Below are 17772 nucleotides of genomic sequence, written 5' to 3'. Positions count from 1 at the left end.
ATACCCCTTTGACAAGGCTTTCCCCTGTGTGAACAGCAACCTCATGGTTCACCCATACAATAGAGGGCTGCTCAGAAATAAAAGGAACCACAACTGAGACACACAACACGGATGGATCTCAAAGTCAGGAGGCTGACTGAAAGAAAGCAAACAAAAAGAACATACAGTGTGACTCCATTGATGCAAAGCTCTCCACTCGGAACATTTAATCTCTGGTGATGGAATCTGCAGTGACTGCCTCGGGGCGGGGCAGGTGTAGAGGGGCAAGGGGCAGAGGGGCTTGTGGGGAGCCGGAAGGACCTTCCTCTCGACCTGGATGGTTGTCACAGACACAGACACTTGCCAAAACTCATCACAGTGTGCACTTACGTCTGTGCACTTTGTGCTTCTAAATTATACCTCAATAAACACATGACAGCAGGGGAAACACAGATTCCGAAAGGAAGTTTAACAACTGAAGGGAAGAGAAGGGGCAGCTGGTGAGATCTGACTGGGCCTTTGCAGTATCTTCCTTCGCACAAGAACCCCAGGTTTCAATTAAGCCTGTTTTACAGAGAACAAAATTAAGAAGGGAGGAGATGAGGAGAGATGGTAGGGGACAGAGGATGAGCAGGGCTCATCGGGGGCTTCAGTGATGGGAAAACCTTAAGTCTGGAACATTCTGCCCTTGGCTACAAGCCCACCAGTGCCCTGTGTGATGCCCCTTCAAGAAGCAAGGTGCCACCCCCAGTGAAGCAGAAAGCCACACAGGTAAACCAAGAATGCCGGAGGCAAAAGGAGGGGGCAGATCCAGTCGAAGGCCAGGTTTCAGGCCGTGGCTGCCAGCCACAGGGAGCAGAAGAGGAAGCCAGGACACCGGGTGCTCATCCTCATCCTGGCAAAACCAGGCGCCCCACCGTTACCCAACAGACAGTAACATACAGCCCCTGGCTGCCACTCCAGCCACCAGGCCCCAGACCATCCCCTTGCACCATGGCGGGCAGAGGCCTCAGGTGTTGCTCGGCTGTTCAAGCACCTGGCCCAGAACACCAGACGGGTGCTGGAAGGTGAGGCCCAGGCCCCATGGGCCCGGCTGCCCGACTCGGTGCAGCTTGCAAGCATTGCTGCAGCCGGGCTCGCGCGGAGTCCCGCCAGCCCGCTGTCCTCACGGTGATGACACTATTAGTGGCAGTGCTCCCATAAGCCACAGAAGGGTTTCATGCCCAGGTTTCCTGTACTTCCTCAACTGGATCTCAGTTTCTCTATCTGCAAGCACTGCCGGGTGGGGGCCAGCCTAGCGGGGCTTAACCCCAGCTGCACCCTGGAATTCCCTGGGAAGTTTTAAGAAGCCCCACTCCCACCCTGGGGTACGTCTGAGGGTCAGAGTTGCAGAGGCACTGAGGCTGTGGCTTCCACGGTCAGCAGAATGGAGAAGGGCAGGGTTGAGAAGGGGACTGGAGGGGGTCCTCAGTGGGAATGGCCTCTGGACCCCCTTCTCACCCCTCTGCCAAGGCAACCTCGCCGGAAGCCCAGCACCCCACAGGTCATGACGACCCCTTTCTCCCGCCAGCGGCAATCCAACCCAGGACAGAGCTCTGCTCCTGCTGGCCCCGAGCCCCAGGATGACTGCCCATGACCATTCCAAGAAGGAGAGTGCGCGGAGGAGGGAGGAACAGGACGCCAGGCCAGCTGCAAAAGCCGGAGGGCAAAGACAGGAGGCCTGGAGTCGGCCACGCTAGCACATGGGTGACAGGTGGTTATGAAGCTGTGGGGAGAGACTCTGGAGCCCCGCGGCCCAAGATCAAGTCCTGCTCCGCTCCTGGCTGGCGATCTCTGTACCCTGGCACGTGCCCTTGCTCCGCCTCCTCCATGCCAACGAGGCGGCCACAAGAGCATGCATGATGCTTGGTGAGCATCTGAGACCATCAGCAGGACTAGCTGGGGTTCGAAGAGCCACAAAGCCACTAAAGAGATCACCAAGAAAATAAAACAAAGTCACTGGGGGCTCAGTCCCCAGATACTGACTGCCCAGCTTCTCTCCTCTCCTGCTCTTTTTTTTTAGAATCCCATCCCCATCTCCCGAGTCTATTCCAGGGAAAGGTCCAGAGCTCATTCTCACTACAGTGTAAAAGAACGCCACAACGCACATTCAAGGTGAAAACAAAGGTTTCTGTGACGTTTGAGTTGGTGACCCCAACTGTAAAGAAAGACAACTGAAGTACTGTCTGTGGGGGCGAGAGTAACATGGGTAGGGGTCTTATTCCAGATCTCATCAGGAACAAGTCTAGAGAACTGTGAGGAACCCAGGCCTGACAGCTGAAGCTGGGATTTGGGTCACATCGAGGTGGCGGCTCAGTCTTAGATCTGACAGTAGGGACGGTTCCTGACTTGTCAGGCAGCCCAAGGGCTTCCATGAAACATGCTGAGCAGATGGCGAGTCTCGGTGGCTACATGCAGGAGTGATTCCTCCTCTTTCAGGATTTCCGCAGCCCTTGATGCTTCCCCATGCTGGGATTGATTAGCAATGTCTGTCATAGGCAACAAGGGGAGTGCTGGCTCAAATGCCATGTACTCATTCTTGATCCACACTGTGAAAGTCACAAAGCAGCTCGGTAAGTACCAGCTAGATTCTCTTCTAACTATGTTAAAGACATGAAGGAGCTGGGAGTCCACAGATACCTGAGCTGATGCAGAGGACAGAAAACAATGGAGCAAATTACACAGACAGAATAAACCAGACAAGAGGACATCAGGAGAAAGAGCTGCAGGAAGAAATACTCCTTATCTCAACAGACCAACTTCTGGATTATGCACTAGCAGGCAGGGCCTAGATTTATGTGGACTATTGGCGGTTGGAATCATAATTGTACCTCTAGGCCAAGTAGCAGGTGACTCTAATCACTCTCCGGATGGGAGGACAGTGACATTTTTATTTAGGGCCAAAAGTAACTAATAAAACTAGACAAAATAGTGGCTCCACGTGTAAGTCTCCAAATACTTCAGGTTAATGCAAAGTCTTGACAACCGCAAACATCTAGTAACTATCCTCGTTAGAGTAATGGAGAGGGGATAGGAGTGGCCCTTGGCCTTTGAATGTGTATTGTGTGTATGCAGTCACTAAGTCGTGTCTGACTCTTTGCAACCCCATGGATTGTAGCCTGTCAGGCTCCTCTGTCCATGGGATTCTCCAGGCAAGAATACTCTAATGGGTTACCATTTCCTTTTCCAGGGGCTCTTCCTGACCCAGGGATCGAGCTTGCCTCTCTTACGTTGGCAGGCAGATTCTTTACCACTTGAGCCACATAGGAAGCCCCTTAAGCCTGGATATTTAAACTGTTCCATGGTGGACCCAGTGCAGAGACTTTTAAAAAAGGCAACATTCTCTGCCTTTGTGGCTTTTGGGTTGAAAACTCTGCTCGAGGCTTGATGGGGGTGTCCTTACATGTCAGCCTGCTCAGAGATCGGCATCCATAAATGTGGGAGAGATATACCTGAGATAGGAGTGCATTTAGCTGTGGTCCATCAAGGACCATCAACAGTGGCAAATGCAGGGATGCTCAAAGAGCTGGCTGGTGTTATTTAATCGGTTATACTCACCAGTGTAATTGACACCCTTCCCATCACTACGATACAGCCACCTCCCTCTCCCATATCATAAACAGATTAGGAAAAATCATTTCCCTATGGCTGTGACCCCCGTCGGCTGCTCAGTTCAGCCCCTTATGAATCACTCTGGGCTCACCGCGACGGCATTCTGAAATGACTGCATGATAACGGGGCGGCACAGACACCAATAAATGAATCATGCCTTCCCCAGGACCAAACCTTTGGCTTTTACAGACACCAATTACAAAGGAGAAAGAAAAGAACAAAGAAATTACTCAGGGTGTTTGCGCAAAGTTGATTCATAGGTTTACAGAATTATTACCGACTAAACTGTTTTCAGGAAGGCAATTAGACCTATGACCAGCCTGAATTCTCAGACTTGGGAATTTGCAAAATGGGGGCCCTGGCAGTTACCAAATTCCTGCAGGGCTCCCCAGGCTGAAAGAGCCTCCTTGCCCCCGCTTCACTTTCTACTTTCTTTTGGACATTTATTTCAGACCTTATAATGTATAGCCACATGAGCAATGTCTGGATGTAAGCACATATGCACTGAATCTTACAAATGTCTTGGTATTAACATTTATTTCATTTATCTAAGTGTAGCAGCCAAACAGACCATACAGGTTTTCCTTTCCCTGATCAGTGTTTTGAAACACATGACCTACAGTCACCAAATTCTTCTGTCACTTCTCAACTGACATCTACTGGAGGAATATCAGCTACTCTACCTGGTATAAAATTTAGGTTGATTCAGAAACAGTTTGTGGTGGCCACGTGCAAATTCTGAGCTTCCCCAGTGGAAGTGTGGCCTGTGGGACCAATCACCCCACGGGGCTTGGGTTGATGCTTGTTGACCAGGCACCTGAACCTTACGGGGCAGCTTTTGTTGTTGTTGTTCTTTAGTTGCTAAGTCGTGTCTGACTCTTTTTCGACCCCATGGACTGTTGGCTCCCTGCCATGCTCCTCTGTCCATGGGATTCTCCAGGCAAGAATACTGGAGTGGGTGGCCATTTCCTTCTCCAGGGGATCTTCTTGACCCAGGGATCGAACCCGTGACTTGACACTTGTGGGTCAGGCATCTGAACATTATGGGGCAGCTTGAGCACAGCAGAAAGCATCCCTCTCAGCAATGTCTGACTTTGGTGGGCAAAGTCCCATGAGTGAGAACAAACCTGAGCTCACCCCTGGCTGATACTCTTGGGCGGCAGCCCATCTTACCAGCAGCTGCCTGGACCATCTCGGGCAATGCAGGACAAGGGGGCAGCGGGGCTGTCCTGCCAAATCCACTCTGGATGAGCAGTTGGCAACCGGGTACCCAAGACGAGTGGCGCTGAGAAAACCTCTTCAGAGAAAGGGCAGTTTCTTTGCCGCACATGTGCAGGAAAACGGACTCAGCACCCACTTCTATTGCTTCCGAGGACGGAGCCTGAGAGTTCTGATTTCATTTCCAAGGGAGCCCAGGACAAAGGCAAGGAAAGCCTCAGGTTCAGTCCTAGCACACCTGCAGACAGAGGTGGGGAGGTCCCCCCACGACCTTGAGTAGAGGGACCTCAGAGATGTCTCCTAGTCTTGGGTGGAATGCACCCACCTTAAAATTTTCTGCATGTTTTATACTATAAATATATGTATGTATGTTTCTTATATCCAATGATACATGGTTTTATGGGCCTCCCTGGTGGTTCATTGGTAAAGAATCTGCCTACAATGAAAGAGACATAGGAGATGTGGGTTCGATCCCTGGATCAGGAAGATTCCCTGGAAGAGGGCATGGCAACCAACTCCAGTATTCTTGCCTGGAGAATCCCATGGACAGAGGAGCCTGGATGGCTGCTGTCCACGGGGCCAGAAAGCATCAGAAACAACTGAAGCAACTGAGCACACATGCATGAACATGGTTTTATATATTACAGCATATATTTCTGTATCCTTAACCACTGACACCCAAACAGATTCATGGCTGAATGTCACTTTTGTCCCCACCTGCAAAGCCAGGGATGGAAACACCAGCTCCTGTAGACCTTAAGGACCAACAGAGACTCTCCTGTCCCTAAAGCCTGATGTGATCTGCACGTGTTTCCCCATCTGTATGGTCAAGGCTGGCAGGCAGGCCAAGGGCCAGGAGTTTACAGAACCTCACTGTGGGCTCCCAGCAGCCCTGGGGGAAATGAAGGAACACCATAATCCACTCTTTCACCCACTGTTTCACTATTTATTGAACATCTACTCTGTGCCGATATCATGCAGAAGTGGTATCCATCCCAAGCAGAATGTGGCACTGCTGCCAGCCCCCATCACCACCAAAGGCCATATCAGGGACAAATGATATGGGACCACTTCTCCAAACATCGAAGAGAAGCTGGTGTCTCAAACCCACGTGACTGCTTAATGGTTCAGTTGTATCTGTCCAGCCCTGGGGAGCCGAGCCCTGTGCCACGCATGGAGCACCAGGAGGTGTTTCTAGAGGGCAGTGGACAGTGGGACATTAAGAGCTGGCTTGTGGAGGTCAGAGTCACTCCGATTTTACACTCATTACCAATAAGTAAAGCTCTCTTTTCTGCCAGGAGAGCCATTTCCCAAGCCCACTGATACAACACTACATGACTGTAGTTATGAATAAATCTAAGGGCTTCCCTGGTGGCTTCAGTTCAGTTCAGTCGCTCAGTTGTGTCCGACTCTTTGCGACCCCATGAATCGCAGCACGTCAGGCCTCACTGTCATCACCATCTCCCGGAGTTCACTCAGACTCACGTCCATGGTGGCTTAGATGGTAAAAAATCTGCCTGCAATGCAGGAAACCCAGATTTGATCCCGGGGTCAGTAAGATCTCCTGGAGAAGGGAATGGTAACCCACTCCAGCATTCTTGCCTGGAGAATCCCATGGACAGAGGAGCCTGGTGGGCTACAGTGCATGGGGTCACAAAAGAGTCAGACAGACTGAGTGACAAACACTTTCACTCTTTCTTTCCATAAATATATCTGAAGGGAAAGAAGAGAAAATCAGACTCCACATTTCCCGATGCTTTCAACATTGGAGCAAGTGCACTGCAGAGGCTCTGACAATAAGTCCAGAGACTTACCCTTTCTTCCTTCCACCCTTACCCCGGTGAAAAACAAATGCATTATCAGACTCTGTGGGAAAATTAGGAAGATCCAATCACTACCTGGAACCTCACAGTAGCTGCCTCACCCCTTCCAATCTACGGGTCTCACAGTCACGTTGGAGCCAGCGCCACACGGAAAGGGCAACCGAAGCAAGAGTGTGCAGAGAAGAGTCCCCCTAGAAATCCTCCTCCTGGGGATGTGGGGCAGGTCCTGGCGGTGTGCCTTTGTTACTTCTAAGCTCTTGTGTCATGTCCAACTCTTGTGACCCCATGAACTGTAGCCCACCAGGCTCCTCTGTTCATGGGATTCTCCAGGCAAGAATACTGGAGTGGGTTGCCATTTCCTTCTCCAGGGGATCTTCCTGACACAAGGGTTGAACCTGAGTCTCCTGCACTGGCAGGCAGATTCTTTACCACTGCACCACCTGGGAAGCCTAGTGGCACTGAAGTGACACTGAGAGACCTCCAACCTCCCTGGGCAAGGCGGCGGTGGCAGGGGCGTGTCTGCCTGGGCTTCTGCACCTGCCCCCACGTGCGGCTCTGAGGTCTTCAGGAGAGATGGTGGGAGGAGGATGGGAGAGGGCACGGCTTCCTGCCCCAAACAGTGGAAATGTCTCTAGTATTCAAAACGGCATTTTGTGCTAGAGGTGCTTTTGATTGCTGGGCGACTGTCTTGACAATTTCTGAAGTGGGTGTTAACCTCCCCTCTGTTCTGCAGAGGGGCAAGCGGAGGCCCAGCATGGAACCCCAAAAGGATGATCTTGCAGGTCTACATCCTGACCACATCCTGTCCTGCCTGGAATCTTTTAGGCATCTGCCTGTCCTTCCCTTCCATCCCCCCTCATACACAAGGTAGCAACCAGGTTCAGGATATAACGAACAAAACTGATACTATCTTCAGCCTCTCGGCACTTGGTAACCAGAAGAGAGAGAGATGACACAACTCATTACACAACATTCAACACTACGGACAGGTCTGGAAGGAAAGATCCACAGAGGGCTCGCAGAGCCCAAACAGGAATGACTAGTCTGGGATGCTCTGCTCCACACAGGTTCCCTGTAAAGTCTAGATACTCATCATTTCTGGCCAGAAGGCTGGCATGCCCAGACCCCGGATGACCTGGAAATCCTGGAAAAGTAAAGATACGGCCCCTCCAGGGACAGTCCTGGGTGACTTTCCAGGCCCCTGACACCAGATCAGATGGTGGTGGTTTGGAGGTGGGGGAAGGAGCTGGAGACAGCGACAGCCTGATGCAAGACACGTGTTTGACGTAGACCTTTCCGATGAACAGTCAGCCAGCACACTGTTAGAGTGAAAAGGACACAACTATGTGCCCTGAGATTTGTTGGTGCTTCTCCCTAATGAATGGGAGTTGGTGTGGTGTCATGGGGAAGAAATCACAGGAGCATGGGCTGCAGGGTCAGGGCACTGAGATGTGACTCCCAGAAGAACATCAGTTCCTGGCTGTGTGACCTGGGGCAAGTGTCTTACCCTCTCTGATCCCCACTATTTGCATCTGCAAATTGGTGACAGCAACAGCTCTCTTACAGAGTTGTTTTGAAGATGGAGAAAAATGCGTCACTAGTGCCTGGCACATAATAAGCTCTCCATATCCAGCTAGGAAAGGGAGTGGAAACAAAAATCCATCAGTCACCCTGGAAACAGAAGACAGAAGCTGCTCTGTGGCTCTGGGAAAGCCTGGGGATGCCCCAAACCTTTCTCGGCCTCTCCTGGGGTGCCGAAGCCCCAGCTCCTGTTGGCAAGCCATTCCGGGCCCTTTCCCAGCTTGCCGACAGACACCTCACGGGTGCCGGAGGAGGCTCTGGGGAGACCTTGCGTTACCCAAAAGAAAGAGAAGTTGACATGACTTCAGATGCAGGTGGCTCAGAGGCTGAGACATGAGACAACCCCCGCCCCCCACCGGAAAAGAAGATTGGAGTATCTTTATGATGGCCACCCCCTGGACCCCTGTAGAGTCACTTGTTAAAAATGGAAATGAATTTTCAAAACAAGAGCCTCACACCCACATTCTGAGTCTCTGGGCTGTGAGCTCCCATCTTAGGGAATGGATCCGGTGGGTATCTGAGGTCAGGGTGGTGCTGACTTCAGGGCTGCACACAGCCCCAGAGCCCAGCTTCTGCCTCCAAAGTGGGCTGTGGGCTCCAGGAAGCCAGCAGGGGACCCTAAGAGATGTCTGGAGCTTCTAGACCAAGGGAGGATGTGCTGGGGGTTTGCCAGCCAGGGACAATGACACACACAAATATTCAGTCACCTCCACTCTCAAGGTCATGGTCCGGCAGGGGCCTGTTCATTCCAACATTCCCAGCCAATTCTGGCACCCCAGGCTCTGAGTGGGGAAACCTTCTTCTGAAGGTCTTCTCAACAGGTGAAGGGCCAGAGTGTGACTGTTGGGGACAGGACAAGTAGGTCATCGGGCCAAGTCCACCCACTGTCACTGCTGACCCCCAGAAGCACAGGGTGCAAACAGCAGGCCAGACTCCTCGAGAATCCTCACAACACCCCAGCACACGGGAACTGTTGTCACCCAGCCTGACAGATGGACTGAAGTCAAGGGACATAGCCAGCATGATATGGGGGCGGAGCTTCCACCCCTCTGGCTCTGAACCCACTGCGGTCCTCGGGCTGGAAAGGGTCTGCAAGCAGGTGAGAAAACAAGAAATTGCTTGTACTTAAAATCCAGGAGTTTTACAACAAAATCTAGCTCAGTCCCCTGAAACTGGGAGATCTGGCCTCATGGGGCCCATGTGCCTTTTGGTCTCTGCAGCTTCCCCCCCCCCCCGCCCCCGACCCCGAGGACAACAAGTTTGCCACCCTTAGCTGTCCTCTTCGGGCCTCGGGAAGCCCCCAAGCAGCAGGTACATCCTTTCTGCTCCACGGGCTCACAAAGATGAAGGGGCATGCGGCACACACAGCACCCAGCCCTACCCCAACCAAGGGTACCTCACATGCACACACAGGCACACGTGCATACAACACCTTTTAAAAAGCACAGAATGAGTCCTCAGCCTTGATCTGCTACTCAGCACACGCACCAAAGAGCCCAATGCTGGCAGGAGTATAGCCTCCAACACTCAACCTGTCACAGCGCCTTCTCTTTGTTCCGGATCCCAGCCCAGCTGCCTGCCAACTTCTCTCCGGGTGATAACACCGGAGAAGACAACGCCACGCAGGCCTTCTTGGTGGGGGTCCACCACCAGCACCCTCCTCTCCAACACTTTCTTATGATTTGACAATTGCCAGAACCGTAAGCGTTTAAAAACCCTAGCCCTGGGCTAGATGAGGTGGGGCAGGTACATGGAGGTGGGTACTTAGGCACACCTGAGCGGGTTGCTCTGGGATCACTGGGGTGCAAATGGATCTTTTGCATCTTGCAGTCCCAAACATAAGAAGTGCCCCCCAACTCCCTGCCGCCAGCCTTCTCTCCTCTGCAGCCTCACCCGCAGCTCCATCTCCCTTCTCTTTCGAAGGAAGTGTGTGTGCACTTTTTCCCTTTTTATCTTTCTCACATGCCCAGAAGAAGCTGTAACCATTCCGAACCCCAAGAGAAGCTGGCAGGAAAGGCAGAAAGGGGTAGTGGCTGACTATGTGAACACATACGTGTGCATGTGTGTTTGTATGTCGAGGGGGTGTGTGTGGACACGCACGTGTGTGCCTGTGTATGCATGTGTGCACAAGAGCCACTAGTTGTTCTGTGTTTTGACAAACACTAAGCTCACCCCTGACCTCAGGTCACACTAGGGGATGTAGCTGGCTTGACCCAGGCCTCCTGGGAAGCCATGGCCAAGGGCCTGACCTGAGATCCAGTCAAAACTCAGCCTCTTATGGCACCTCAACCAAAAACCCAGACAGAAAACATGTGGGTTAAAAGTCCCAACTGAGAAGGCCCACGGGTGTAAAAGCTGGTGTTGAATCAATAGTTTAACCAGAAACCTGAAATATCTGTTTTCATGGGTGCCTGCGTCTTTCCTGGTGGTAAAAGCAAATTCAAGGCGAAAACCAGAAATTTCATCAAGAAGGAGCCCCAATCTTCCCCGTGTGGCACACAACAGGTGCTCAATAAAGGCTACATGGATGAGTGGCAGTGGCCAACTTGGGCTTCACAGGGACTGATTTCAGAAGGGAACTGACGACCAGCTCTGCCTTCCTCCCCTACCCAGTCCCCTTGGAAAAACCAGTAACTGATTAAAACAGTGGTTGTCAGCCAGGGACAATGTGCCTCTCAGAGGGCACCTGCCAAAGTCTGGAGACATTCTTGGTTGTTACAACTTGGTCGGGGGAGGACAATCCTATTCCTGATCTCTAAAGGATAGAGGCCAGGATGCTGGGTAAAACGCCAACACCCAAGACAACTGTCCCCTTCGTCCCAGCAAGGAACTGTCTGGCCCAGGCATCCTGGAGCCCGGGTTGACATTCCCCGGGATTCAAGTGTTACACATGCACAGCACACGTGCCACACAAACTGCCAGAAAACTGGGTTGTCCTGTGAGCTTCTGAGTCTCTAGTGCCCACGAAGATTTTTCGGGATCGGAGGAGAGGTCAGAGAAGAGGAATCAGAGGCTCATGATGCCAGTGTTTTTTTTAAAAAAAAGCTCCCACATTAGACACTGCTGCAGAGGTGCAGGGCAGGGTTAGGGCAGGGGTACCTCCCCGGATCCTCCCGAAATACTGCCACCAGAACCAACAGCTGGTTATTGTCTGGCCCCACAAGTCAGCCTGTCCAGAAAGCAGAGTGGGCACCTGGCTGCCCCCAAAAGTCTCAAGCAGAAGTTGGAGGAGAAAGGGGGTGATTTCTAACAGGCGCAGAAGAACTAAAAAGAGGTCAAAGAATGCCAAGAAAAATGCAAACATATGCCAGGAGGAATCCTCTCCTCAAAAGTCAGCGCGTCCGACTCCTTACCGATCATCTCCAGTAGGCTGTCACTTGAGCTGGCTGTGTCTGATTCTAAGACCCCTGGCTCATTTACAAAACGGGTATATTTTTTCAAGGGGTGTGTTCTGGGAACAGTGAATTCCCATCAGACAGCAGCCCTCACCCCTCAAGGCTCAGAAAAGATGGGACCCCTGGAGAGTCTGGGCAGTGTCTTGTCAAAGTCAAGATGATCCTCAGAGCCCACCCAGTTCCAAGTCTCCCGGGGGCAAAGGAGATGCTGCTGATCTCCAGCCCGCAAGGTGAAGGTGGACCCCTACTCTGGGGACCCCGTTCCATAATCAAGATGGTGTGTGCATTCCACGGGTACCTACGTCTAAGCATTGACTGGGGGCCTGGGTAAAGCTTTTCATTGTCACTTCCCTGCATCTCTAAATCAAGGGTATGAACCCCAGTTGTGAAATCTGGTGCCACTGAAGTCCATACCAGGGCCCAGCACTATTCAAGCCAGACTTTGGAGGGGAGAGGGCTCATCTTGAAAGATGGTAGAGTTTGTTTGTTTTTTCAACCATCACAGTCTCCTTTTTCAGATGAGAGAGCTGAGGCCCAGAGGACTTAAGGGACTGCCAAGGGCCATCTCCTCTTCTCTAGAAGAGGAGCCACCTGGACACTGCCCTTCAGCCCACCTCAAAATCCAACTCTGACCTACTGGAACCCCCAACTCAGACCACAGGAAATGCACAGTGGCCACTGTCCATTTCTTTCCTTCCTTTCATCCTTCTTTCTTTTTGTATAAAGAAACTCCAGGCCTTAAAGGCTTCCTCATCAGACCATTTCCGGGAAACCTGATTAGCACTTGCAACAAACTGTTATATTATACCTGCGCTTTACAGACGCTTCCCTCCCTGCCCTGGGCTTTCTTCCAGGAAGCAGGGGCCATGTGTAAAAAATACACGGAACATGGTGACTAATGGGCCACCTCGGGGCCAGCTGGAGCAGGCCCGGGTTCCAGGCGCGCTAACCTCAAGGGTCCCTCTCGGATGCCGATGCACAGCAGTCACAACAGGCAACGGACTTAACGGCCCCTCTGTGTCAGCCAAGATAACGTTAGGGCTAGTTAGCCCAAGAAGGCACAGAAATAAAAATGAAATTTTAAAAAGTCCTGAACACAAAGGAAGAAGAGTGGAATGTCTGACTATGCCCAGCCCTCATAATGGATAAGTTCTGGCTGCCACTGCCAACCCCTGGTGGGGCAGGGGGAGCTCCCTAAGGCAGCTTTACAGGAGGGGGAGGAATAAGGCACCACAGAGGAACGAGGCTCTCCAAACGTGTGCGAACATATTTTAATAATATCCTCGTGCATTTCATTAGCCTCCCGAGTTCACAAAGGGCCTTTGGAAGCAATCTGGTTTAGTGCAACTCAATTCCGCAAACGCTGGCTCTGGGCAGGTTCTCCTGGCATCTCGCTGCCCTGGCGTGGGGCAGCTGGGAGGGGTGGGGTGGGGTTGCGGGGAGCAAGGCTTTCAATTCCAGGACTGGAGGGCGGGGAAGGCGGGGGGACCAGCAGATGGAAGGACCCACCACCAAAGCCAGCCAGCCTGCCCCAGCCTGGCCGGTCACGGGTTATTTTTACCTCTTGCGCTTCACTGTACAGGCTCAGGGGCCGAAAACTGTGGCAGCCGCCTGCGGAAACTGGCTTATGAGTCACCCAGTGACTGCCCTCGCCTTGGTGGCGGCTGCCTCTGGACTCCTGGTCCCAGCTGGAAGGCTGGCCCTTGCGGAGAAGGGCTGTGTGCCACCCCCGCCTGGAGTGACTGGGGGCAAAGACTGGGAAGCTCAGAGAGGCAAGAGGTCCCCAAAAGGATGGGCGGGGGAAGGGAGTATAGGCTAGAAGGCAGTCCCCTGGGGGGTGGCAGTCAATTCACCACCTAGACCAAAGCCCACCTGGGTGGGCTACAGATGTTGGGACTCCAGGCTTATTCCCCTCTCAACTCCTCCCAGTGCAGGGCCAGTCAGCACCAAGCTTCAAACACTCCCCTCCCCACCCTAAGTCTACCTCCTCCTTTCGGAGCAAGGCAGTCCGAAATACAGACAGCCCCAAACTTTGACTCATTTGTAACCACCGTCCCAGCCAGACTGAGCCAAGCTGTCCAGACAGAGGCTATTTATAGGTGCGTCGGGGACACAGACACTCACACAATGACACACACTCAGGATCCACGTCTCGCCAGCGCTGAGCCCTGGACTCGGAAACCTGGACACAAATGGTCCCCAGACCCTCAGAGAGACACACACACTCAAAAGAGGCACCCAGACCCGGACACAGAGGGACTCAGAGACCAAGAAGACTCGGTCACACACTCCTGGGGCAGCCAGCCACACAGAGAGGGAAGCCGAGACCCAAACAGAGACACACAGTCACAGCACACTCCACGGACGGCACGGAAACCCACTCACATAGACCGAGACCCACAGCGCCACGCACACTCCAGACACACACCCGGAGCTCCAGACACCGCGCAGGCCAGACAGTGTCTCACACGCCCGACTCCCCCCCTGCCCCCAAGCCAAAGTTGATAAAGAGCCGGCCTAATTGCTCCAGTGCGACTGCCCCTTAGGGAAATAAAATGGAAACTTCACGGATCCACCCGCCCCAGCCCTCCCGCGCACGGTGCCCTGCCGCCCTCTGCGCCGCTTGGCCCCGGGTCCGAGTCCCAGCGGGCGGGGCGAGGGCAGCGGGGGCCGTGCCAGGCTCTCAGCGCCGCGGGACAAAGCCGGGCCGGCCGCCAGCTGCCGCGAGCCGGGAGGGCGCGCCCGGGGCGCGGCGGGCGCAGCCGGGGCGCAGGGCGCACAGCCCGAGGGGGCGCGCACGGCCCGGGCCCCCGCCCGCATCTGCATCTCGATTCGGGGTCCGAACCTGACGGGGCCTCCGGGGAGGGGGGCGCGGGGTCACTCACTGATCTCCATGCTCTGGAACAAAGAGCGTTTGCAGTTGCACGTGCAGGAGACATTGGGCTGCCCGGCGGCGGCGGCGGCGGCGGCGGTGCTGTTGACCCCCATCAAGCGGTGCATGGACGGCGCGGCGGCGCGGCGCGGGGCGCAGGGGGCTCGGGGGCGGCCGGGGGGGGCTCCGGCCGGCGCCCGGCGCTCGGGCCCCGCATGCAGGAGGCGCGCGGCGGGGAAGGCGCGCCCCGGCTCGCCGGGCTCCGGGCGCTGCCAAGTTACCGGGGCGCCGTGGGACTCAGTGTTCGGGGCCGCGCTCCTCTGCGCACCCCCCGGCTGCCCCTCTGCAGCCCCGGGGGCGTCCGCAGTGCCCGCGGGTGGCGTCCGGGAAATGGGCTGGCAGCCGGGGCGCGCGCTGCCGGCGGGGCTGAGCCTCTGCTGCTAGCTTCCCCCAGCCGAGCGCCTCCGCCGCCGCCGCCTCCTCCTCCTCATTCAAGTCCAAGGAGATCGGGTTTCGCTCCGAGACCGCGGTCGGAGGCAGGCAGACGGTCTGACGTCAGCGCTAGACGGGGCTGCCGGTTCCCACCGCGCGGGGGCCGGGGAGGGGGCGCGCGCTGCGCCAATCCCCGCCGAGGTTCTCCCGCACCCCCTCCCCGGGCCGCGGGGCGGGGTGACGGGGAAGGGGGCGGGCTCTTAAAGGGCCAGAGCAGGGCGGTCCGCGTAGACCCGGGACCTGCGAGGCGAAAGAAGGGTGCAGCGTCCCCTCACAAACGGCGGTCAGTTTGGAAGCTCTGCCCCGCGCAGGCCAGGCCCGGGAGAGCGGGATTGGGTCCCAGCCTTTGTGAGTGCGTTCCCCCCAACCCAGGCCTCGGGGTCCTTGACCGAGGCTTTGGGGGGGAAGCTTGTCCCCCTTCAAAGGAGCACGAGGTCCCTCGGACTCGGGGCAGGGGAAATTAGGGAAAGGAGGGGAGCCCTTCAGGTCGTCCGTTACCTGATTTCGCTGTCAACTCCCCGATTCCAGATCTGCAGCTCCAAGAGGCCCCAAGCCCACTGCGCCCCCCGCGCAATTTATCTCGACCTGGAGGAGGTAGACTGGGGAAAACTAGAACTCCTGTAGACACGCCCCGGACTGCTCCGAAAAACGCCCGGGAACCCTTGTCATGTAAATACGTGTCGGGGACTTGTACTGTCCCGGCCAGCGAGGCCCGGGGCGAATCCACACCCTACGTCTGCTGCCCAAAGGGCCACTGGCCTGCGGTGGGCGAGAGGAAAGAAGCGGCTCCGGAGTTCTAAAGACGGGGGAGGAAGTGCGGGGGTGTACTTTTATTTCAAGTTTTAATTACACAAGGGCTACAAGAACACATTCTCCTGGAATTAAAAAGATATTAAAATATTATGTAAGAGGCCCCCCTGCCTGGCACATCTCCATCCTCTAAACAATTCGGTGTGTCCTCTCCTAGACCCTGCCCTGAGTCTCTATTTATTTAACAAGTACTTACTACCTTGTGCTAGAAACTTACCAAACAAGAAGGCAATCTGACACCTACTCTGAGGGCCAGGTATATTATTATCCCCATTTTACAGACACGGAAACTGGAGGGGTGGGGGTGTCACACAATGGAGGAGTTCTAAGCTGAACCCAGGTCAGACCCCCCTACCCCAAATATTTTTAGTTCTTGAAATATCCTCCACATATCCGTGTACTGCCTGGAATTTTCTTAATAGGCAGAGAAAAGTTTTGCATTGGGGAGGGGGGCAGGGAGGGGGCGGGCAGCAGTGGTGGGGGGAGGCTTAAAAGTTATGGAACCAGAGCTGTATCTCCCAGAACTCAGAGAAAGCCAGCCCAGGAAGTGGTGAGGTCTCTTCTGCAACTGGGCACAGTGATGCCTCTTGCTTTCTTAGCACAAACCGAAAGCTTTTTCTAGAGGGTTCAAAGCCCAGGGCCCCGGAAGCGAGGGCCTGCTCAGGACTTACCATAGAGGGGACCCATGTCACAGACTCATGGCAGTCTCAGGCCCTCCCTTAAAGAAGAGGCAGGTCTCACCAACACATCTAAGGAAGGAGGGGGAAGGTCTTGCTGCAGTTTAACTTCAGCAGCTTGGAGAGTCTTGAGCATTCCTTGGGGGCAGGGCTGGGGTGGGGGTGGGGGGGTAGTGAGAATGTTGTCAGGGCCTGGGAATGACCTTGAGCCCCATTCACGTGTCAGGCCACCAGCATTTCCCCTCCTTTCAGCCATTCCTTGAGTCATTCAAACAACAGACATTCCCTGAGCTGTAGCGAGCCCTGAGTGCCAGGAATTGGCTGAGGCCAGGAGTGGCTGTCTCTACCCTCCTGAAGTCTTACAGCTGATCTGGCCTGTCCGGCCACAAGAATCACACAGGTTGATTGCCTTGGAAATGGGGCAGCATTTTATACAATCCAGGTTAAACCACTGGCTGGCAAAAATAACCAGTTAATTCAGTGGATGAAAAAAAACAAATCCACAATATCAACCTCTGGTTGATCTGTGTGGGACAACAGCACGGGAACATTTAATGAGCACCTACACTGTGATCACACTGTTTTGATGGTGTCAGCGGGGATGAGTTATTGGTCTCCATCCTGGTTCCAAAGTGAGTTTTGCCTGGAGGCCTAATGCAGAGTGTCAGTGTGGTGGTGGCAACTGCACCTCCAAAGATGACTGGGATACAGTCATGTGACCTCGGTGAGTACCTTCATCTCTCCGACCTCAGTTTCCTTCTCTTCAAAATGGGAATGCTAATAGTGTCTGTGCCTGGGGTGATCCAAAGAGGTGAAGGAGGCAGTAGCTTTGAAGTTGGTAAGAAGAAGGTTGAATATATATTAGCGTGCATGCATTCTCAGTAACTTCAGTCGTGTCTGACTCTTTGTGACCCCATGGACTGTAGCCCGCCAGGCTCCTCTGTCCATAGGATTCTCCAGGCAAGAATACTAGAGTGGGTAGCCATTTCCTTCTCCAGGGGATCTTCCCAATCCATGGATTGAACCCAGGTCTCCTGCACTGCAGGCAGATTCTTTACTGTCTGAGCCACAAGCAATCTATATATTAGCAGTTAGGCTAGTTAATCCTCATAGAATCTTGGGAGGGGAGGAACTGGTATGATATTATTTTCTCTTTTACAGATGAGGGCATTGACAACTGGAAAGTCTTCCCATGATGACAGGGCCCCTGGCTGAGTAGGAAGCAGGCAGGGACAGAGGTGCTCTGGAAGAAGCAAGCACCTGACTACCCACAC

At 54.0% G+C, this 17772-nt stretch overlaps 1 protein-coding gene across 1 annotated transcript in view; it reads right to left on the bottom strand.

The window, feature by feature from the left end:
* PMEPA1 (prostate transmembrane protein, androgen induced 1) overlaps positions 1 to 14647 on the bottom strand; it is a 53395-nt gene extending 38748 nt beyond the window's left edge. The window contains exon 1 of the mRNA XM_068987393.1: positions 14533 to 14647. Coding sequence (XP_068843494.1) covers positions 14533 to 14647 — 115 coding nt within the window. The remainder of the gene's footprint in view (positions 1 to 14532) is intronic.
* Positions 14648 to 17772: the final 3125 nt, after the last annotated feature.

The sequence above is a fragment of the Capricornis sumatraensis genome, chromosome 15, assembly GCF_032405125.1.
Source record: "Capricornis sumatraensis isolate serow.1 chromosome 15, serow.2, whole genome shotgun sequence".
Lineage (NCBI taxonomy): Eukaryota > Metazoa > Chordata > Mammalia > Artiodactyla > Bovidae > Capricornis > Capricornis sumatraensis.
This window is presented reverse-complemented; position numbering and strand designations above follow the sequence as displayed.